General features: G+C 45.9%; 1 protein-coding gene across 3 annotated transcripts in view; it reads left to right on the top strand.

The window, feature by feature from the left end:
• Positions 1 to 24,731, top strand: part of BNC2 (basonuclin 2) — a 1,455,515-nt gene that overhangs the window by 567,627 nt on the left and 863,157 nt on the right. For all 3 annotated transcript variants that reach the window (XM_033920448.1, XM_033920442.1, XM_033920433.1), the window contains one exon: positions 15,325 to 15,409. In XM_033920448.1, the coding sequence (XP_033776339.1) occupies positions 15,374 to 15,409 (36 nt within the window). In that variant the 5' untranslated portion in view covers positions 15,325 to 15,373. The remainder of the gene's footprint in view (positions 1 to 15,324; positions 15,410 to 24,731) is intronic.

Raw genomic sequence — 24,731 nt, 5'->3', positions numbered from 1 at the left:
TCTTTTTTTTTTTTAATCATTTTTATTAAGAAGGGAACAACAAGGTAACAAATACAACAGGTACGCCTGAGGCGTAAATACCAAAAGATGCCAAAGTGAAAGGCAAGTACAAAAACAAAGTAGAAATCCAAAACAGCACCTGGGAAAAAAATCACAAAAGATATAGAATAACAAAAGAGTCGCCAATGAAGAGAGCGACCCCCCACACACCGGAACAGGGGAGATATAACGTCAAATACAAAATGAATGAAACAGACTCATCCCGTATCAGGTGAAAGAAAAGAAAAGAGAGATACCAGAAGCCCCCCAGGGTCCCCCCGTAGGAGGGAAGAGATTCAAATTGCGGCGTCCAAAGGTACCCCGTTGGCCCCCTACATTTTATAAGAAAAGAAGCAACAACAAAAACCAACCATCCAGAGCAGCTTCCCCTTCCGAGGGACTGCTCACCACAACAGGCAACACCAAGAGCATCAAACACTCCACAAGCACTCTCCCCATTCAATCTACCCCTATCCCCCCCCCTATGCCGGGCAACCAAAGGTAGCTGCAGGAACTCTTTCCAAAGAGCCTTATAGGCTAGCCGCTCAGGATTGAACGAATGCCGGTAGTGTTGAAGCTCAAAGCTAGTCAAATCAGATACTTGGTCCAGCCAATTGTCTTGTGGAATTGGCCCCTCCCTTGTCCAGTGCAATAAAATAGTACGCTTGACCGCCAAGAAAATCAGGCAAACGAAACGCCTCTGAGGCTCCGTTAGTCCCTGGGATTCCAACAGGGTCTGGTCCCCCAATAGCAGTGTTTTATAGTCCCACTCCAAATCCCTCTGCAATACCAATTGAAGCTGCGCAAAAGACCTGTTCCACAGAGTAAGCTGCGGGCATTCCAAAAAGGAGTGCAAGAGTGTTCCAGGGCTCCCCTCACATTTACTACACAAAGCATCGTCCCACAAACCCATCCGCATTCCCTGTTGTTTGGTAATATAGACTCTATGGAGAACCTGAAACTGAGTCTCCTGCCAAGCCGCCGAGCGCACAAAGACCTGGAGAACCCGAAAAAGCTCCCGGAAGGTCTCGGGTGTGTAGGAAGCAAAAAGATCACGGTTCCACTGATTCCGCAAAGTGGTCAATAGGCCCTCCCGATGAGCAGCTCCAGCGAGTTTATACCAAACAGAGAGTGACCCCCAAGAAAGCAGGGATCCTCAGTAGATAATCATCCAGAGTCCCACACAACCATGCCGAACCATGTAATTGGGAAAGACTATTGAAGTAGTGACGGGCCTGCAAATAAGCAAAAAACTGAGTATTGGGAACGTCCCAAAGGTCTTTGAACTGCGCGAAAGAGGCAAAGGCACCGGATCCAGCATCCATCATCGAAGAAAGGGTACAGGCCCCACGTGAAGCCCAAGTCGTAAAGGGGCCACAGCCCAGCCCAGAAGGAAAAGCCGGATTGCCCGTCAGCTGTAAAAACGGGGATGCCAGGGGTGTTTTTCCCTGAACCCTACGCCACCACCGCCACGCCAAGCAGAACGGCCTCAAAAACCCCAATTTAGAGGGCAATCCCCCTCTCCCACACAGGGGGTCTCGAGGAGAATGCACCAAATTCAGAAACTGAAAAGGTGCACACCAATCATGCATCCAACCCGGCGGGGAGAACCTAGCAGTTCCGGATACCCCCTCATGAATAAAGCGTATAAGAGCCGCCACATTATAAACTCTAAGATCAGGTAGACCAAGACCACCCTGGCCTTTAGGTAGAGTCAACTTGGCATAACTAATGCGGGCAGAACGGGAACGCCACAAGAAGGTGGTAAAGATGGAGCGTAGCTTACCAATGTCCCGTTGCAGGATCCAAAAAGGCACAGTTTGCAATGGGTAAAGAATTTTAGGCAACAGAACCATCTTAATGAGAGCAGCCCGGCCAAATAGCGACAGTGGAAGATCCCTCCACGCCTCACATAGGAGTCCAATCTTCTTGATGGCGTCCAAAATGTTAACCCTATACAGAACTCGGGGGTCCGGATGAAGGTAGATACCTAGGTATCTCATGGGCTGACGCACCGGCGGGATAGGTAAGTGCGCATGCCATGGTTCCCAGGCTAATCCCGCGAGAGGTAACACCTCAGACTTGTCACAGTTAACCTGAAGGCCCAAAAGAATCCCAAAATGCGCCACCAAGCGAAGAGCGATCGGCAGATGGAGAGGAGCCTGATCAAGAAAGAGCAAGATGTCATCAGCGAAAAGAGTGAGGCGGCACTCCGTACGTCCCACCCTCCCTCGCAGATCAGGGCAAGTGCGCATCTTAACGGCCAATGGTTCCAAGGCCAATACAAACAGAAGCGGCGAAAGAGGACAACCCTGGCAGGTCCCCCGGCAAAGTTCAAAAGGCGGCGAAAGACCTCCATTAATAAGTAGGCGAGCTGTGGGCTGATCATAAAGGCCCTGGATCCAGTGCACAAAGTTCCCCGTCAAACCATACTTCGGCAAAACCCAAAATAAATACTGCCAGGAGATACTATCAAACGCTTTTTCCATATCTACTCCAGCTATTGCTGAAGTGCCTCCATCCCCTCGTCGATCATGCATGGCAGATAGGGCTTTGAGCAGGTTCATAGAGGCATACCTATGAGGAACAAACCCCACCTGATCTGTGTCCACCAGATACGGTAAAAAGACATTTAACCTAGCCGCTAAAATTGAAGCCAATAACTTGACATCCTGGTTCAATAAAGAGATGGGTCTATAAGAACCGACCTGCGTGGGATCCTTCCCCGGCTTTGGAAGTAGGGTGATGTGGGCCAAATTAGGCCTTAGGGCCAGTCTTGCTACAAGATAAATGATGATAATAAGCTTGCAAAGGTTGAACCAATATATCAGACAGAATTTTATAATACTCTGGTCCATAGCCGTCTGGTCCCGGAGCTTTAGCCAGATGCATTCTTAATGCCTAAGCGAATTTCATCCGCAGAGATTGGGCCATTCAACTGCTCTGCCTGACTCTCTGAGAGACTTGGCAAGGGGAGATCCCGAAAGAAGGCGTCTCGGTCGACTTCCGCGAAGGCCCGTCTGGCGTAAAGGGACTTGTAGAAAGCCACAAACTGGTCTCGAATTTGAGCTTCCCGAGTGAAACTCTCTCCCTGCTTATTCCGTACCAAGCGAATAAGTTGTTTCTTCCTAGAAGGACGCACCAGAGTCGCTAAGAGCCTGCCCGCCCTGTTCCCCCATTGGTAGAGCCGAAATTTCTGAAAATAAATACTATGGCGGGCTCTCTGGTCAAGGATCGCGTTGATACGGAGACAGATGGACTTAATCTGCTGGAGGACATCTGCATCCCGACTATAGCAATGACGCCGCCGCAGAGCCGCCAGATTCCGTGAGAGATCCAAAAGCTCTGCCCCCTGCTTTTTACGTCGTGTCGCAACATATTGTATAATATGCCCCCGCAAGACTGCCTTGGAAGCCTCCCAAAAGGTGTCCGGAGTCACATCAGAGGTGTCATTATGGGAAGCATACTCAAGCCAATTGACTCGAAGAAAAGTATGAAAATCCTTATCACTATAGAGGGCGACCGGAAAACGCCAAGAGCGCTCCTCCCACTGGTCCGTAACCCCCAAAGCCAGAACTACTACGGAATGATCAGATAACGGCATATCCTCAATGGTAACAGTGTCGACGCGGGAAAATAAAGAAGAAGATACTAAAAGATAATCCAAGCGCGAATATATGTTATGAAGGTGCGAGAAAAAAGTATATTCACGGTCGAACTGATGGAGCGTTCGCCACTTATCAGCGAGTTCCAACTGACCACAAAGAAAGTTTACCCCCCGTTGGTCCTGGTTGCGTGTCCGCGGCTTGGCAGGAGAACAGTCCAAAAAGGGGTCAGCCACCACATTGAAATCCCCTCCAACTATCAACTGGTAAGTGGGGTATTGTGTGAGGAGGCCCAAAAGCCCCGAGAAAAATTTATGGCTATAAACATTGGGGGCGTACAGATTGCAAAAAAGAAAATTAGACCCCCATAATTCCCCCAGAAGAAGGACATAACGGCCTTCCTTATCCTGAATAATCTTATGGACATGAAAGGGTAACTGTTTGTGGACCAATATTGCGACCCCCCGTTGCCTACTGTTATAGGCAGAATAGCCCACTTCCCCGACCCAGTCTCTGCGCAGCTTCTCATGTTCAGCAGCAGTAAGGTGGGTCTCTTGGAGATATGCAATATCAACACGGTGCTGCTTAAGCCATGTAAATATTTTCTTACGTTTTATAGGTGAGTGGATACCGTCTACATTAAAAGTGGCTACCTGAAGATTAACCATAGCTGCTGAGAGAAAAAAGCCACCAGCACTCCCATAGTATAATTCCATCCAGACATACCGGAATCTGAGCCTCCCAGCTAGACTCAGCTCCAGAAAACAACACCACAAAAGCAGGAACATACCCACCAACTCCTCCAATCGCCCATGGAGATAACAAGCATCCCACCCCTCCCATCCCCACCCGCCCCATACACCCCTCCACAAGCAACCACAGCCACATCACACACAGACACCGACCCCCCCAACCCTCCCCTCCCAAAAAGCTGTCCCCCAAACAACCACCACCCCCAAGTCATACAGACACCCAAACCCTTGCTCACCCCTCCCCTGGATGCAAAAAGAGAATACAAGAAGAAGTGTAAGCCAGACACACAGCTGCCAAGGAAGTAAGGAAGCCCCAAGAGTCCCAGAAATAGCGGTAGAAAGATGCTATCCAGAGGCTAAAGCAGAACTACCCCCCTGCAGTAACAAAGGTAAACAGTGCACAAAAAGGTACAACAGGTACCAACATTACGCAAAACAACAGGAAAGGGAAGAGAAGAGCATAGAAAAGCCACCTAGCCCTTAGCTGCCAGGAAGGTGTGGTCCAGAAGCATCAGCCCCGTCCACTACAACAGAATATGGAGGTGACAGGAAAAGAGCACTACCAAAGTTCAAGTCCACTACTCGGTCATGTCCCAAAAGAGCGAAGACCGAGCAGAGCTCCTCCAACAAGTAACCAGGAGCGGACGGGAAGAATGGTCCCAGCAACGTCCCAGGGGGCCAACAGTAGCACCCCTGCATCGCTAGAAAAGTCGGAGAAGTCACCAGCGAATCCATTCCCAGCCAGCAGAACCCGAAAGGACGAGAGTCCCCCCACCATCACCCAGGTAGGGTGGCCAGGAAGGCGCGGACCTCCTCCGGAGTGTTAAAATAGGCAGCCCTGTTGTCGTGGAACACCCTGATCCGGGCAGGGTACTGCAAAGCAAACCGGATCTGGCGTTGGTGCAGTTGGGTGCAGTAGGGCGCCATGGCGCGCCGTTTCTACGATACTCGAGCTGAGTAGTCCTGGAATATCAAGATTTTCTGGCTTTCATAGGAAAGATCCCCCTTGGCCTTACAGAAGGTCAGCAGCCGTTGTTTGTCTGCATAATTCAAAAGACGAGCTATGACTGGCCGAGGCCTGCGGTCTCCCTCGTGGCGAGCACCAAGCCGGTGAGCCCTTTCCACCAATAGTGGTACACCTCCCGTATCCAGGTTCAGTTCCTTTGGCAGCCAGGTCGACACCAAATCCCACAGGCCCGCATCAAGAACAGATTCAGGGATCCCGATCAGACGGAGATTGTTGCGGCGGCTGCGGTTTTCCAGGTCCTCAGCCCTGTCTTCCAAACGCCCACATTTCTCTTCTAGTGCAGAAGCCCTCGCCTCCAGGGCCCCGGTCTGGTCTTCCTGCGCTGACACCCGCTCCTCTGCCTGCTGAATCCGTGTGGCCTGCCGTTCCAGAGTGTCCTTGATGCCATCCATCGAGGACTGCAGGCGAGTCAGCTTGTTGTCCAGGATGGCGGTCAGATGTTTTTTCAGTTCTTCAGCCACCGCCGATTGTAGCGTGACCGTCGGGCCCAGAATTGCTGTAGCAGGAGATGCGGGCATCGCCATCTTGACGGGCGTGGGTAGACCTCGCGGTGTTTTTGTTAGCCGGGACGCCCGAGTCGGCATACCTTAGAAAACCGGCCAGAAGGACAACAGCCGGCGGTCCCCGATCTGCCCCACCGGAGGATGTTACCAGCAGCGCCAGAGCCCAAGCAGTGCGGCGATATTGCCGATATTGAAGCCAGATGAATCGGGAGAGGTGAGCAAGCACGTCTGCTCAGCTCGAGTGCATCACGTGACCCCCCCAGCAATTGGGCTTCTAGTTTCAACGGAGCACTCTGATCACTCTTGGCGCCTCCTTCTCTGTTGAAATATGCCACTGCTGTGACATTGTCTGAGAAGACCCTGACTGCTTGCCTTCCAGGGTGCACTGTAGTGACTGTAGTACCTATGATTGGCCCTCATGCATGCCTACGATATAGCATTTTCTGACGCATGCACACATTTATGCCTTTTTCTGTGGACTATTCTGCGCATGTATGTCACTTTATTTAATTATTTATATACCACTTATATCCTAAGTGGTTTACATTCAGGTTTTTTTTAATCATATTTCCCTATTTGTCCTGGACTCAAACTCTATCTAGTTTACCTGGGACAATGAGGGGATTAAGTGACTTGCCCGGGGTCACAAGGAACAGTGAGGGATTTGAACCCCCAATCTCAGGGTGCTCAGGATGTAGCTCAAACCACTGCGCCACATACTCCAACGACTGATCTGATGGAATTTCTGTGGACCACTGCGGAGCTCATTTGCATGCAAAGTTTTTACAACATTACTCATCTTTTTGAAATTGGAAAATTTAAGGGCACTACAACGACCCACAAAATTTTAACAGTAAGTTTAGAACATTGGAGCCTCAGTGGAGAAAAATGTTTACAGATTTGAATAATTTTTTTATATTCAATTTGACTTTTTATGTCCCTTACTCAGCTCATAACTGTGGACATCAACTAGATATAATTACTTATACTATGGATTCATCACAAAGCATATTAGTTGACAGTTTAAGCTAAAAGCCTCTTCTCTGGTCAGATCACTGTTTTCTTGAATTTATGTTAAGATGGTGTGAGCGGCTAATTAAAGTAGCCCGACTCTTAAGATTTTTTTTTTTAACTAGAAAAAAAATTGGTAAGGACTTAGTTTGTTGTAAGAGAAATAGTTAAACACTCAATTAGAAACTCCTCAAGATATGTTTGATCATGGAATACCAGTGCCCCAGATATTTTGGATGAGATTGCACCTTTAACCAACAGGACACAATTTAGACATGATGTAACTAAATAGGTAAAATAGCATTATTCGCCGACGATGCCAAATTATGTAACACTGTAAGTAAAAATGATTTGTCAGACAGCATGAAGCAAGACCTGCTTTTACTGGAACATTGGTCACAACCTGGCAGCTGGGCTTCAATATGAAAAAATGCAAGATCATGCACCTTGGCAACAATAATCCGTGCAGAACATACACACTGAATGGCGAGACCTTGGCTAGGAGTACAGCAGAGAGGGATTTAGGGGTGATCATTAGTGGAGACATGAAAACAGCCATTCAAGTGGAAAAGGCTTCATCCAAGGCTGGACAAATGCTGGGTTGTATCCGTAGAAGCTTTGTTAGCCGGAAGCCGGAGGTCATAATTAGAGAGCTGCACGGGAACGGGGACGACGGGAATCCCGCGGGACCCGCGGGCATCCCGCGGGTTCCCCCTTTGGGTCACGGGGATCCCGTGGGGACGCCCCCAGAGTCGCGGGGATCCCGTGGGGACGCCCCCTAGGGTCGCGGGGATCCCGTGGGGACGCCTCCGAGGGTCGCGGGGTTCCTGCGGGGCTGGATGTACTCAGTCGCGCGGCTCTTCTCCCTGCCTTCTCTGCTTGCAGCACAGAGCCGAACGGAAGTCTTCCCGACGTCAGCGCTGACGTCGGAGGGGAGGGAGGGCTTAAACAAAGCCCTCCCTCCCTCCGACGTCAGCGCTGACGTCGGGAAGACTTCCGTTTGGCTCTGTGCTGCAGGCAGTGCAGGTAAGGAGGAGAGTAGCCTTGCGGTTCGAGTGGCTACCAAGGGAGGGGGCGGTCCGCCCCGCCCCGGTTGCAGCACAGCCGGCCAGGTCCCCTTACTTTTGTGGTACTTCCCCGACCGACCGACAATAGCCCCGGTCCGACAATCCTCCCTGCCCTGTAGCCGCGAATCTAAATTATCTTCTTACAGCAGCTGTAATAAGGTAATTTAGATTCGCAGTTAAGGGCAGGGAGGTTTGTCGGACCGGGGCTGTTGTCAGTCGGTCGGGGAAGTGCCACAAAAGTAAGGGGACCTGGCCGGCTGTGCTGCACCCGGGGCGGTAGAGAAGGAGTGGGGAGAAGGCGCTGAAAGGCCATGGGGAAGACGGGAGGAGGGGGGGAAGGACTCTGAAAGCACTTGAAGACAGAGGAGGGAGAAGGACGCTGAAAGCACATGGGGAATACAAAGGGGTGGAGAAGGACACTGAAAGGCCATGGGAAGGGTGGGGGGGGAAGGACTCTGAAAGCACTTGTGGAAGACAGAGGGGGGAGAAGGATGCTGAAAGCACATGGGGAAGACAAAGGGGTGAGAAGGACGCTGAAAGGCCATGGGAAGGGCGGGGGGGAAGGACTCTGAAAGCACTTGTGGAAGACAGAGGGGGAGAAGGATGCTGAAAGCACATGGGGAAGACAAAGGGGTGGAGAAGGATGCTGAAAGGACATGGGGAAGACGGGGGGGGGTGGAGAAGGACGCTGAAAGGCCATGGGGAAGACAGAGAGGGAGAAGGACGCTGAAAGGACATGGGGAAGCAGAGGGGGGAGAAGGACGCTGAAAGCACATGGGGAAGCAGAGGGGGGAGAAGGACACTGAAAGCACATGTGGAAGACAGAGGGGGGAGAAGGACGCTGACAGGACATGGGGAAGATGGGGGGAGAAGGTCGCTGAAAGGAAATGGGGAAGAAAGAGTAGGGAGAAGACGCTGGCAGGGAAGAAGACAGATGCCAGACTATGGGGGGGAGCGGAGAGAAGAAGATGGGTGCCAGACCAATTTGGAAGGGGGAAGAAAGGGAGAGGCACAGTAACAGAGCAAATGGAAGATGCAGAAGGAAGAGAGACAGTGGATGGAAGGAATTGAATGAGAACATGAGGAAAGCAGAAACCAGGCAACAAAGGTAGGAAAAGAATTATATTTCTTTTTTTTTATTTTGCTTCAGGATAAAGTAGTATATTAGTTGTGTTGATAAAAATTTATAAACATTAGAGGCTCTGGTAGAAACCCATTTGCAAAGTATGTATTCTTCCCAATTAATATTTTCAAATTAATAAAGTCTTTTTGCTTATTTGTAAATGGGTTTCTACCAGAGCCTTTAATTCAGTAGCATAATTAAATGAAATAACTATTTCTGAAGTTTATATGGACGGGCGGGGACGGAGGGGATTCCTCGCGGGGACGGGTGGGGACGGAGGGGATTCCTCGCGGGGACGGGTGGGGATGGAGGGATTCCTCACGGGGACGGGTGGGGACGGGTGGGATTCCTCACGGGGACGGGTGGGGACGGGTGGGACTTTGGCGGGGACGGGTGGGATTTCTGTCCCCGCGCAACTCTCTAGTCATAATGCCATTGTACAGAACCATGGTGAGACCTCATCTGGAGTACTGTGTGCAATTCTGGAGGTCACACTACCGTAAAGATGTGCTGAGAGTTGAGTCGGTTCAGCGCATGGCCACCAGGATGATCTTGCAGCTCAAAGATTTCTCATACGAGGACAGGCTGCATAAATTGTGGCTATACTCTCTCGAAGAACGCAGGGAGAGGGGAGACATGATTGAGACATTTAAGTACATCACTGGTCGCATAGAGGTGGAAAACGACATTTTCTTTCTCAAAGGTCCCTCGGCCAAGAGAGGGCATCCGCTGAAAATCAGGGGCGGGAAATTTCATGGGGATACCAGGAAGTACTTCTTCACAGAAAGAGTGGTAGACCATTGGAATGGACTCCCAGAGCAGGTGATTGTGGCCAGCAGCATACAGGATTTTACGAAAAAATGGGATGCCCATGTCAGATCTCTACGAGGGGAGTGTAGAGGTGATGCCACCTGTGCGTGACCCCTTGGAGGGTAGTTTGGGGAGGGATAATAGAGTGGGCAGACTTGATGGGCTATGGCCCCTTTCTGCCGTCATCTTTCTATGTTTCTATGTTTCACACAAGATATACTTAAATTAAAACAGACTTGTAGGAGCTATGAGCAGAAGTGGTGTAAAATTCAATCAACTGAAAATAAATATGCAATCTTTAAAACCAAAAATAGAATACTACTCCTCTTTAATAGGAAAAGATAGGCTAGATCTCAGTAAACTTTATGGAATAGTTAATGAGCTAAGTGATACAACTTTAATAACCGTGTTGGATGTTTCAACTCCTCCTAGTGCTATGAAATGGAATGACTATTTTAAAAACAAGCTGCCCAATATTCAGCACTATTTAACCAGCCCGGAATAGCTCCTGGCTGGTTGAATAGCACTTGGCTAGCTAACCGCTAATATTCAGTGGGAGACAGTGGTGTAGCATGGGTAGGAGATACCTGTGGCAGTGGCAATCCCCTGCACCCTCCTTTCTGTCCCCCTTCTGCTCCTTCTGCTAACCCCCGCGCTAGCTGAAAAACTACCGCCTGCGCAAGAGGAGGTGTTAGCGGCTAGCGTGGCCGGCAGTTTAGCGTGCACTTTTATGCGTGTTAAACCACTACCGCAGCTTGGCTTACGAGTTTTCTGTATCTGTGGGGGGATGGGGAGGGGTGGGTGGGGGGGTTGGGGCTTCTTCGTTGGGGGGGGGGGGGGTATGGTGGGTCCGGGGAGGACATAAGAGTCCAGTCCTCCGCGGGTGTTTGATGGAAATGCATACCATGGTTGTTATTGCTGTTGTATTTACTGTTGCTTAATAAAATAGATTTGAACATAGGAGCCCTCAAAGCGGCTAACATTCATAAAAACATTTGAGTGGGGTAAAGACAATTAAGACAAAATAATAAAAAGACATCAAATGTTAAAATGACATCATTTAAAAAAACAAACAAACCCAGAACAAAAACATCAATGACAACAACAACTAAGCATTAAAACATATGACTGTACCGGCACAAAAAGGAGGGGGGAAGAACTACAATATTTTCGAAAGGAAAGAACAAATAAGGATAAAACAAAAGGTAGGGTGGGCACAGCAGATTTTCTGAGCAGAAAGGCTGGTCAGAAGAAAATTCTACTATTTGGTTAAAAGAGAACATCCTTAAAAGGACGGTTGCGCTGCAAAAGCATCTTCAAAGAGCTCTTTTAAATGCTAAAGTGAAAAAATACGTTTTTAGCATTGTTTTAAATTTGGTTAGAGAAACCTCTTTGCATATATAAGGAGGACGTGTGTTCTATAAAACTGGAGATAGGAAAAAGAAGGATGTATTTCTTGTGGATTCCAAATGTGCCCTAATGTGGCATGGAATGGATGAACAGATATGGAAACTCGAAGACGCAGTTGTTATGAGATCTGATAAATAAGATGGAGATCGTTCAGATATTGCATGATGTGTTAAAATAAGCAATTTCAATTGAAAACGATATTGAATTGGTAACCAATACCATTTAGACAGAAGGGGAGAGACATGGTCAAATCTGAAAGCTAGCTGCAGTATTCTGAACAAGTTGTAAATGTTTAATTTATATGTTGTCTAGCCTTGATAATAATAACATAACATGGAGTCCATTGACAAATTTTGTTACAGCTGATTAGCTGGATATTCTTCTGATTTCTTATTTTCACATCCAGGGAAGGTGGGTGGGCGGAGGGATATTATATTGTGATGTCATCCTTGATCAATATTTTCAATATGATTTTCATTTTATGTCTGAAGTAATGCATTTTGTTCTTATATAGGGGTGGGGGTGGGGGGAATTTTTTGAAGCATTTTTATGATCGATGTAAGTGCAATTTTGAAGTTAATTATATGTATATTTTAATGCACTATTTTTGAATGGAAAACTAAAAGATTTATAAAAAAAATAATAACATAACAATCAAGGAGTGTAGATTTTTTAAATACAAAAGATAACTAATTGAACAAATATTTCTAAGCACAGTATACCATACGATATTTGAAGGTTAGTTCTCTATCAAATATAACTCCTAAATATTTAAGATAGTGCTCTTCACTACCATTAGCAATCAGATGCATTTTGTGTTTCCTTTTTTTTTAGCTGGGTGAGGGGTAATTTGTTGTGAGTTATGAGCTCCCTGCGTACCTCTCTGAATGTTTGCCATCGTGAGCAGCATCTTCCACTTGGTGCTCACGCTTGCATCGACTCACTTCTGACATCACTTCCTGGCTGCGGGGACCAGTATATGACTTCGGAAGGGAGCTGAGGCGGGCACAAGCAACTGGTAGAAGGTGCTGCTCGTGCCAGTGAACATTTCAAGAAGTACACAGGAGGCGGGGGTCTTCAAGTAATGGGGAAGAGTGGGGGGCACCCAAGCAGTGGGGAAGAGCATGGTGCTGCGATGCCAGATGCCACTGCCCCAGGCGCCAACCTTCCTTGCTACACCAGATAGGACACAGGGGGCACTATCACCACGGCTACCTCCTACCCTCACTATGCCACTGCTGGGAAGGAAGTGGAAGCACGGCACTCGAGTCACAGGAAAGGAAGGGAAGAGCCAGGATGACACTGTATTTGATTTATTGGGATTCTTTGAGGGAATAAGCAGTCGGGTGGACAATGGGGAACCCATAGACATCATTTACCTCGATTTTCAAAAGGCTTTCGACAAGGTGCCACATGAAAGGCTGCTTAGGAAGCTGTGGAACCACGGGGTGGGAGGGGATGTGCACAGATGGATCAAGCACTGGTTGTCGGGTAGACTGCAGAGGGTCGGAGTGAAGGGCCAATATTCTGACTGGCGGGGAGTCACAAGCGGTGTGCCACAGGGATCGGTGCTGGGGCCGTTACTCTTCAACATATTTATCAATGACCTGGAAAAGGAGGCAAAGTGCGAGGTTATAAAATTTGCAGACAATACCAAACTGTGAGGCAGAGTTAGGTCCAGGGAGGAGTGTGAGGACCTGCAAAGGGACCTGGACAAGCTGGAAGACTGGGCAAACAAATGGCAAATGCGCTTTAACGTGGAAAAATGCAAGGTCATGCATATAGGGAAAAAGAACCCGTTGTTCAACTACAAATTGGGGGGAGGGGGGCATTGTTGGGAGACAGCAGACTTGAGAGAGACTTGGGTGTGCTGGTGGATGCATCACTGAAGCCATCTGCACAGTGCGCAGCAGCCTCGAAAAAAGCCAACAGGATGCTGGGCATCATAAAGAGGGGCATAACAACCAGGACGCGGGAAGTCATCATGCCATTGTATCGAGCGATGGTGCGTCCACATCTGGAATACTGCGTTCAGTATTGGTCGCCGCACCTCAAGAAGGACATGGCGGTACTTGAGAGAGTCCAAAGGAGAGCAACGAAACTGGTAAAAGGACTGGAACACTGCCCATACGCCGAGAGGTTGGATAGGCTGGGGCTCTTCTCTCTGGAAAAAAGGAGGCTCAGGGGAGATATGATAGAGACCTTCAAGATCATGAGGGGCATAGAGAGGGTGGATAGGGACAGATTCTTCAGACTGAAGGGGACAACAAGTACGAGGGGGCATTCGGAGAAACTGAAGGGAGATAGGTTCAAAACAAATGCAAGGAAGTTTTTTTTCACCCAAAGGGTCGTGGACACTTGGAATGCGCTACCGGAGGAAGTGATCAGGCAGAGTATGGTACAGGGATTCAAACAGGGATTGGACGGATTCCTGAGGGATAAAGGGTTCGTGGGATACTGAGGGAGGAGCTGGGATGTAACACAAGTATAGAAAGCTAACCAGGTAATAAGTATAGAAACCCAACCAGGTCGTCCATGTGCAAGACCGGAGGGTTAGGACTTCGATGGGAAGATAGGACTTCAATGAGAAACCAAGGTGGCAAGGGAGCCCCTTCTGGTGATTCAGACAGGTCGTGACCTGTTTGGGCTGCCGCGGGAGCGGACTGCCGGGCAGGATGGACCTATGGTCTGACCCGGCGGAGGCACTGCTTATGTTCTTATGATCAACTCTCAATGGTAAAATGACCTTACATAAGTAAAAATCGAATCGATGAGGTAATCTTTGAAATGGCAAATTAAAACCTAGTAGTAAGACTAACATGAAACAGTATCAGAAAGATACACATTTAACTGCACTCCAGAACAATCATATTAACAAGAGATATGATAAATGTCAGTACAATACAAGGAGAGGAGCGGAGGGAGGGCGGAGAGGAGGAGGGGGTGACCCACCTTTAGGAAGACTGCGCCTGTGGTGGACCGTTTCCCTGCACCCTCCTTACTATTCCACCAAATTATGACCCTGGGAACACCCAAGCAGAAATTGTGTATAAAGCAACTTTACATTTTCTGTATATAAGGTTTTGGAATGTAAAATCTATAAACATGCATCTATAAATAAGTTTCCAGCATCACCCTGTCCCTTCATTCCCAGGTGTCCTACCCCTTTGTTGCTTCTGCACTCCTGCCATCCTTCACAAAGCCAGCAATAAATCACAAGAGCGACTAGTGTGGGACCTTGAGCAGATGTAGAAGTCAAGGCCTTCCATGTCCCACCCTCTCCAAACAGGAAGTTTGGAGGAGGTGGGACATGGCAGACCTTGAAGAAATGCATCTGCTTAAGGTCCCTTACTGGCAGCTCTTGCTGTGATTTAAGTGCAGTGTTTCTCAGCTCGGTCGTGGGGTACTCCCTTGCCAGTCAGGTTTTCGGGATATCCACAATGAATATACATGAAAGAAATTTGCATATAATGGAGGCAGTGTATGCAAATCAAGTTTATGCCTATTCATTGTGGATATCCTGAAAACCGGACTGGCAAGGGGGCACTCCAGGACTGAGTGGGCTATAGAAGGAGGGGCCCACATGTAGGTTAGGTGCCAACAGCTTGTGTTCCAGTCCTATGAATTACAGATCTAAAAAGAAATCGGTTTTGTGCTGGTCCTATATCTTGTGAGGACCCTTTTTGATATTTTGCTTGGGAGCTTTAAATTTGAACTTCTGCCACTGATCTATCTCAGTCTGTATTTCTGTCTGCCTGTATCTCTCCCTCCATCTCTCTGTATATATGTTTGTGAATCTATTGCTCCCAATGTATGTGTGTATGTATGTTTCTGTCTGTCTGAATCTATCTCTGTTTTGCATCTCATCCTCTCCATCTAGGTTTGCAAAATTACACCAACAAAGTACCAGGCGAGATTTCAGAATCAAATCTTCCCATATTCTTATCATACCTCTGCTTTGTCTCTCTTCCCTACAGCTGAAAGTACACTTGCTATGAAACCTGAGGGCAGAACTTTAGCCACTGAATGGAGGGCAAGTTTCAACCCAGAGAATTTACTCAGGTAAGGTAACTGCTTAACTACCCAGGCTAATTTCTTCAAGGTCGTGTATCCTGTCCATCTGTATCCTTTAAAGAGGCACCATGAGAGGGACAAATATAATTTCATGTTGTTTCTTTCATGTGCAAAGAACCCCAGACATACCATCTGAAAAATCTCTTCTTTGGGGGTAGTCCATCCTTGTTAGTGCAGAACTGTGCTGTTAGCATGAGTTATAACCTGTGTTAGAAAGCTAATGCAACTCAATAAACAGGCACTGTCAATGTCTTACCAGCTGGGATGTTGTTTTCAAGAGTTCCATAATAATATTATCTACGTTATTTGTCCCACTAGTGAACATAAAATGGAATGCTACACAGGTTTCCACTTGCGCCTGCACCATTTTGTTTTCAGCACAAATAATTCAGGAGCTATCCTTATCTAAAAAGGTAATTAATTGAAGGAAAAGCAAAACACTTAAAAGGGGCTGATATTCAGCATTTTGCTGACCCCTGCCAGCACTAAACCTGAGAATTCAATGCTGGGACATGTCCAGGCACTAGCATTGAATTTCCAGGTTTGCAGAGCTGGCTAACACATAGCCAGTAAGTATAACTTTTAGCACTTAACCATAAGAACATAAGAATAACCTTACTGGGTCAGACCAATGGTCCATCAAGCCCAGTAGCCCATCCTCACGGTGGCCATTCCAGGTCATTAATACCTGGCCAAAACCCAAAGAGTAGCAGTGACTCCCCCCATGTCAAGAACAGACTGCGGACTTTTCCTCTAGGAAATTGTCCAAACCTTTCTTAAAACCAGCTACGCTATCTGCTCTTACCACAACTTCTAGGAACTATGTTCCAGAACTTAACTATTCTCTGAGTGAAAAAAAATTTCCTCCTATTGGTTTTAAAAATATTTCCCTGCAATGTCATTGAGTCCCCTAATCTTGTAATCAATGTCCCCTAATCTTGGTAATTTTTGACAGAGTGAAAAATCGATCCACTTGTACCCGTTCTACTCCATTCAGGATTTTGTAGACTTCAATCATATCTCCCTTCAGCTGTTTCTTTTCCAGGCTGAAGAGCCCCAACCTTTTTAGTCTTTCTTCATACGAGAGGAGTTCAATCCCCTTTATCGTCTTGGTCACTCTTCTTTGAACCTTTTCTAGGGCCGCTATATCTTTCTTGAGATAAGGAGACCAGAATTGAACATAATGCTCCAGGGGAGGTCACACCATAAAGCAATACAGAGGCATTATAACATTCTTAGTCTTGTTAACCATCCCTTTTTTAATAATTCTTAGGATATTGTTTGCTTTTTTGGCCGCCTCTGCACATTGGGCGGAAGGTTTTATCGTATTATCTACAATGGCACCCAGATCTTTTTCTTGGATACTAACCCCCAAGGTGGACCCTAGCATCTGGTAACTGTGATTTGTGTTATTCTTCCTAATGTGCATCACTTTGCATTTGTCCACATTAAATTTCATCTGCCACGTGGATGCCTAGTCTTCCAATTATCTAAGGTCTGCCTGCAATTTTTCATAATCTGCATGTATTTTAACAACTTTGAACAGTTTAGTGTCCTCTGCAAATTTAATCACCTCACTTGTCATTCCAGTTTCCAGACCGTTTATAAATAAGTTAAATAGCCATGGTCCCAGTGCAGATATCTGCGGCATTCCACTGTTTACTCTCCTCCATTGAGAAAAATGCTCATGTAACCCTTTCTATCCGACAACCAATTCCTAATCCATAACTGAACTTTGCCACCTATCCCATGACTCTCTACGTAATTTTCTCAGGAGCCTCTCATGAGGAACTTTGTCAAAGGCTTTCTGAAAATCTAGATACACGACATCAACCAGCTCATCTTTATCCACATGTTTATTCGCACCTTCAAAGAAGTCAAGCAAATTGGTGAGGCATAAAGATAGCACTGACTTTTATGCAGTCCATTTATGTGGTTAACCTGACCTGGCACTTAACCGACCAAATGCTGACTCCAACCCCAGAATGCCCCCAGCTAATCAGGGCCTTCGGCCCCTCCCACTGCATCCTAAGATGCAATGGGAGGGGGAAGCCCCATCATTTGCAGCATGCAGCCCTGTAGGCAGGAGGGAATGGGATTCCCTACTGCTGTTTTTTCATCCGAAGGTACATAGGGGGGGTCTAGAAATGTGGAAGGGGGCCCAGGAATATTGGGGGGATGTGGAGGGGGGAGCAGAGATATTGGGGGAGGTCTGGGGATGTCAGGGAGATGTCACAGATGTCATGGGGAGGGGTGTAGGGCTCTGCGGCTCAGCCGATCCCAGCACGGTGAATCCCCATCAGCTGAGCCACCAGGAATCCTCGAAACCGGTTAGGTTGATGGGGATTCCTCTGCCACGATCAGACAAGGTAGTTTGTGGGTACATTTACAAAACTTACTTTTGTGTGTTTTTCACATGGACATTTTTATTTTTTAAAATGAGCAGAAAAGGTAGATGCCCTAAGGACCAAAACTTATACCTAGCTCATTTTCGAAAATAAAATATAGACGTTTGGCAGCTTTGAAAATGGACATTATTCCTACTGGGGTTGTGGATATCTTACACAAAACGTCCAACCTCAGACTTAGGCACACTATCGATTATGCCTCTCCATATCTTTCTTTACATTATTCACCCCATCTGGAGTATCTACTCTATTTCAGATTTTTGTATCATCCGCAAAGAGGCAAATCATACCCGACAGCCCTTCAGCAATATCGTTTATAAAAATGTTAAAAAGAACAGGCCCCCTTTCATTCATGTATGTTTGTTACAAAGATATTGTAATGAATAATCCAATAAATAAAGAATTCAAAAAAAAAAAAAAGAACAGGCCCAAGAATAGAACCTTGAGGCATACTACTGGTAACATCCCTTTCCTCAGAGCGATCTCCATTGATCACTACCCTCTGTTGCCTTCCACTCAACCAGTTCTTGACCCAGCCCGTCACTTTGGGACTCAACCCGAGGGCACTCAGTTTATTTATTAGACGTCTGTGTGGAACACTGTCAAAAACTGCTAAAATCTAAACACACTATATCTAGCGCACATCCTCTATCCAATTCTCTGGTCACCCAGTCAAAGAAATTGATCAGATTTGTCTGACAAGACCTACCTCTGGTGAATTCATGTTGCCTCTGGTCCTGTAATCCACTGGATTCCAGAAACTTCACCATTCTCTGTTTTAAAAGCATTTCCATTAATTCACTTACCACAGAAGTCAGACTTACCGGCCTGTAATTCTCTGCTTCTTCCTTACTTCCACTTTTATGGAGAGGGACCACATCCACCCTTCTCCAGTCCTCCAGTACAGAATAAGGCCTGCTTTTATTCTAGGAAGATTATATCATTTTAAGCTTTGGCCAAAACTGTGTGGTGAATTTCGGCCACAGATTTGGTTTTGACCAAAACTGAAAACAAACAGATTCGGTAGCCTTCTAGAAAGAGTCACCCAAAAGTGAGGTTTGGACTCTTGATTTCCTTTCTGTCCAGCTGATAACTGTCAAAGCAAGCCCCAGTATTGCGAGAGTGAGGGGGTGGATAAGGCTTGCACCAAGAGAAAAAGGAAGGGGGTGAGCGCTATTTTAACCCAGCAACCAAGCAGAAGGAGTACCCAGGAGAAAACCACCACAGAGGAAGGCGTAACCCTGGGAGGAACCAGGATGAAACTGCCCAAGAGAGCCTGAGATGGCTGACGGTGTCAGGAGATTAGATGTCCAGTCTTGAATTCAGAAGAGGATTATAAGAGAGCGGAGCTACTGAATGTGAGTAGTCCTTAACTGAGTGGAGAAATGAATCTCCAGTGAGTATTATGGTGTACGAGCAAGGGAGAAAGGATAGGAGAGTATTCCTTTCAGTTTTCCCAGAGGAGTGGCACCTGCAGAATAAAGAGAGGAATACTTCAGAAGGAGAGTACCATTATTCTGACAAAGTCCACAGGAGGGATTGGGCATGTATCCGAGAAGCTGTAAGAGTAAAGATGACAGCCAGCCTGTTTAGTCACATTTATGTTTGTCAATAACTCTGAAACAACAGAATGAATTTTGTTTCAAGAAATCTCACCTAGTAAATTATCATTTTAATCCATATCTCTGTCTGTGGTGGAACTGATTACGTGAATGTTAAAGACATTGAAAGAAGTTCAGTGAAGGAAGACAGTGTTCTGGGTTTGATACGACAGAAGAGGTGTCGAACAGGGACATAGCAGCATATAGAAATTTTAATGGTCTATAACCCCATTTGCTCATAGACACCAGAAATAGCATTAGCAGAAAAGAGAGAATTGTGTAAATCACTGTAAACAAGGACTTTAGAACATCGCCCCCGACTGAACCCTAATTTTATAAAATTGTTCTGTAGCTCCACAAATGTGCTGCTACTAAAGAGGGCTCACTGGGGACCTGCTAGCGCTGTTCTCTGTAAGCTGGGTGGGAGTCCTTCACCTACAGTCTTGCCAGTGGGGGGCACTGTTACACTATCATATTTTTAATATTGAGGACTCTAGAGAACCTGCCTGTCCCTAGCATTTGAAAACACAATATTGAAGCCCCCCCTCCTTTACAGGCAACAGTGCAGTTGGAGGACTCCCACTCAGCTTGTAGGGGAGGGGGAGAGTGTGGCGCAATGGTTAAAGCTACAGCCTCAGCACCCTCAGCCTGTATGATAAAAGCTCCTTGTATAGAGCAGGCTTGACTTATTGACCAGGTCGGGAAGGGATTGGTTTATGAGGTGAATTTTAATTAGGGCAGCACGCTGGACCTTAATGAATATATTCTGTCAACGCCGTATTGGTTTGTCCTGAAAAGCTGAACTCAGCAGCAAGTGCAGCTTCAAAAGTGCAAAAACAAGGGGAAATTTATAGAGTAGTCCACCGCTATTCAGAGGAGAATGATATCATCGTAAACCATGCGGGTCTTTAGTGAATGACACCGCAACCCAGCAGCACGACGGACAGTTTCATAATGCAGTCTCTACTAACAGGATCCTGTAAAATGTTGACTAGGGTGAACCTTTTGCCAGTTGCCAGTTTGGGTACAGTTTATTGATTGAACTGCTGACTGTGCGGTTTAGGTTTTCTGGTGGTGCAGTGCATCAGGTTTAGTGGCAGAGGTTAGACTGATGGGAAGGGGGCGGGGGAGTTTTACTCATCAGTTTTCTACCCCTTCTTGTCTATTGCAAGTTAATTAGAAGGTGGTTTGAGCCTGTGAGCCATTAACAAGCATAGCTGGAATGGATGAGATATTAACTCTTCTTCCGAGGAGCAGAATGCATTACTCTGAGCCGAGCTTTAAGGAAATGACAGAAAGGTAAAGGAAATACTTTTAAACGTAAGGGGTGCTTTAATGCTTGCCCACTATACAGAAGAACACTTTTTATCCAAGATGATGCGAGCTAAGGCCACGCAGACTAATGGTAGTTCCTCTCTTCCTCTATACAGTTTTTCCTCACAATGGGAGTTTTAGATAATTTGTCCAGGCACTGGGAGTTTATGGATCAATTGAAAGGTGCTCTGTTGTATCTTTCATTCTTTCTGCCTATCTGTAACTGCACATATTAACATTTTGTTAAAGGAAATTACGTCCAAGCAACTCAAGACTTTTGAGAAACATTTTTAAAAAGGAGCCAGCAGCCTAACAGTTGTAATAGGTTCGTCTTCGTTGGTTCTTCGGTTGTGTCAGTTAATAATTTACCTCTCCCAAGAGGCTGTAGAAGCAATCACATTCTGTAGCGAAGCACTCCCAGGCGCGTCGCTTTGCTGCAGCTCGTCCTGACTGTAGCAAAATGTGCCATAGGGAATGCGACATGAGCACGGTGTCTGTACTTTGACAAATGAAGTCTTCTAGGAACTCAGTAAGGTGGGGGGGAGAGAGGAGGGAGACACTTTCACCAGGACAGGAGCAAATATCTCTCAGCCAATTTGTAGGGGAATGGTGCAGTGTAAGTGCACACCCACGGCCCGTCAAAATGGAACACCTGTTAAGGTTTGTAGAAAAGGTTTTCTGAGCTACCATTCCAAGGAGAATGTCACATGTTAGCATATTTCCTATCATTTTCAGATCTAAACTTCTCTTGTTTGTTTCAGCCTATTAAGTGCTAAGTCAGAGGCTCTAGGCTGGTGCCTGTAAAAGATATGAAGCTTGAAATGAAAATACTGAGCCACCTGTTCCACTAATTTTTAGCAAATGTACAGGTATTCAATATGTTGATGTCATGGCCAACATTAAACTGTGTTCGATTAGGCACCAGTTCTTGGAACACTATTCCCTTGTTGTTCTCATTTGCGCTGACACAGCACATTTCCTATTGGATTTTTCTGAGGATGACTGAGAGCATTTTGAAATAATATTAACTCTTCAATATGTTTGTGGGATATGGGTAGTTTGTAAACGATTTACAGCCATTTAGTATGTTATTAGGATGATATAGTTTGCCAGGTGCAATGTATTCTCAGTAGCTTTACAATATTAAACTCTTATTAGAGTTGAGCAGTGCCTCGGTTTTCATCTGATCTGATCTGTAACATATTAACAACAACAACAAAATAATAACTCACACCTCAGCAGAAGTAGTAATCCTTATATTGTGAATGTTTTAATGCCTTTCCCAATGTGCCACATGCTCCCCAAAGTATGTCTTTTTTTATTTTTATGCTTAAATTAGCTTAAGGTACAGCATCAAATTATTCTCCCCAACCATGTAAATTGCAAAAGCAAAACTGGGACATTTCTAGGAAATAAGAGTTTGGAGGCACATTGAAGAGGAGGAACCGAGAAGCGAGCAGGCTGCCAGGAACTGACATAACGTGCAGTTCCAGGGATCATATTTGAGCATCTTTGGAAAAAGGTGACTAAATTCTCCAGAAACAAAAAGTGAGATTATAATGAATTCTGTTAGAGCACACAATTTGTAATACTACAGTTCAAACCCCATCCTTTTGTGTGAACATAAGAACAGCCTTACTGGGTCAGACCAATGGTCCATCTAGCCCAGTATCCTATATTCACGGTGGCCAAGTCAGGTCACAAGTACCTGGCAGAACCCAAATAGTAGCAACATTCCATGTTACTGATCCAAGGCAAGCAGTGGCTTCCCCCATGTCTGTCTCAATGGCAGGTTGTGGACTTTTCCTCCAAGAACTTGCCCAAACCTTTTTAAAAACCAGTTACGTTAGCTGCTCTTACCACATCTTCTGGTTCCAGAGTTTAACTATTCTCTGAGTGAAAAAAATATTTCCTCCTATTGGTTTTAAAAGTATTTCCCTGTAACTTCCCCTATTCTTCATAATTTTTGATGGAGTAAAAAATGTACAGAAGTTTACACATGTACTCGTAACTGTTATCTACTGCTTAGGGACCCATTCTTAACATTTTGGATCCAGGTCTTTAGTCACCTTTTCCCAGAGATGGTCACATTTTTGTCACTATACCAGAAAATTAAAAAAAACGTGCATAATAAATAATGTAAGATTCACCTCCCATTTGGAATGCCAGTATGGTGTGGTTGCCATGTCATAAGTTATTCAAATAAAAAGGAATAAATGGTTTGTCGATCTTAACTTTCCCATCTTCCATTTTGAAACCAGGTCACACTGAGAGTTGCTATTGCAGAATAGGCGTAACTCCTATTTAGGTTTTTAAAAACATTTATTTATTTAAAAGCTATAATCTGATTGACTTAGAAGCAAGCAAAATGTTGGCCAATCTGCATTGAGCCATCTCTTAACAATACCCAGTGGTGAGGTATTTTTGTACTTTTATTGCAGTTTTTATAGGCTGGAAATACAGTTTGGCTTGCACTACACAATTTTCAGAAGCCAGATCAGCTTTATCATGTTAAAATCTATATCCTGTGATATTTTTATGGTTTCCTATTGACTGCCCTGATCAGACCCAGGTGTGGATCTTCAGGAGGACCCAACGTGGACGTTCACTCTATCTCTCCTCTTCCCTCCCTTCAGATGGAAGACGCCGCAACATCTGGCTGGGAAGAGCAGACACAGTCTAGGAAGCTACTAGGCATGAGAAATACTCTGCAACATAGCACTTGGTCGCTCTCAACAAAGTACACTTCCTCCTCCGAATCCGCGGTTTCAGCATCCACGGATTCGGTTATTTGCGATTTTAAACAAATTTTTTGTAAAATTTTTTGGGCTATTTTAAGCCCTGTAAGCCCCCCTTAAGCCTTACCTGGTGGTCTAGCAGGTTTTCAGGGCAGGAGCAATCTTCCCACGCTCCTGCCCTGTGCACACCGCTCATAGGAAACGGCTGCCTTGAGTTCCGTCATGGGAGTCTTTATGTCATATTTTTAAGCTGATTTTCCATTATATCTCGAGTCAATCACTTCTCTCCCTCCGGTTTTTATTCCCTTGATATTATCCAGAGGTAAACGGTCACAATGCTTCTAATAATCTTCCATCCCCAAAATTGATTTACTATGCTGAAAATTTAAAAATAAGGTAATTATATCAGTGACATCTACTCCAAGTCTTTATTTAAACCCATGGGGGCTATTCTATTGAGATGAAATAGCTCTCGATGCTCCTTTAAATTTAATAGGAATGGAGGCACATTGGTTATTAGTGACTCTGGATGTAATAGCTTTGTACACCATGATTCCTCCAGAAAAGGCACTTGATGGTGCAAGTAGATTAGCAGTTCAATAGGTGGGAGTAGGCAGCTTAGTGAGTGGGTGGTTTACCGAGTCCACAGGGAGTAGTTGGAAAATCAGTGGGTTAGTAAATGGTAGAGCTGTTAGCTTAGTGGGTAGAGGGTAGGAAGGTGGATGAGAGCTGGGATAGTGGAGAGGGTAGAGTAGTTATGTGGAAGAGTAATCAGCCTGATGATGGATTTGTGAGATGGAATAGTTAGCTGTACTTGGATGGGATAGAGAAGAGGTGGGTAGATGAGTTGAAGTATTTAGATGGATGGGAAGTGGATTACTGAGTGGGTGGTGGTAAATAGGTGAATGAGGATTGGTATAGTAAATGGGCATGGGGGTAAGTAGGTAGATATGTGGGAGGTGGGTTAGTGAATGGGTTGGGTGTTTGGGGCTCTTTGATCCCAGGATTCCTGGGGAAGAATCCCTCTGATGTGGGAATTCTGAGTGAAAGTTCCTCTTAATTGGGAGTCCCAAGGCAAAGTCTCTCCAAAAAGATATTCAGCACCAGCTATTATCTAGATATTGGCACTCAATATGTGGAATTTTTAGCCACAGCAACTGGCACTGACTGCAATGTAGTGTATTTTACTAGAAGTGCATGTTTCAGCTTCATATGAGGGAGGAGATCTGGAGAGTCTGAAACATTACTC

The sequence above is a fragment of the Geotrypetes seraphini genome, chromosome 1 (genome assembly GCF_902459505.1).
Source record: "Geotrypetes seraphini chromosome 1, aGeoSer1.1, whole genome shotgun sequence".
NCBI classification, from domain to species: Eukaryota; Metazoa; Chordata; class Amphibia; order Gymnophiona; family Dermophiidae; genus Geotrypetes; species Geotrypetes seraphini.
The sequence above is the reverse complement of the archived record's forward strand: the minus strand, read 5'-3'. Positions and strand labels throughout refer to the sequence as shown.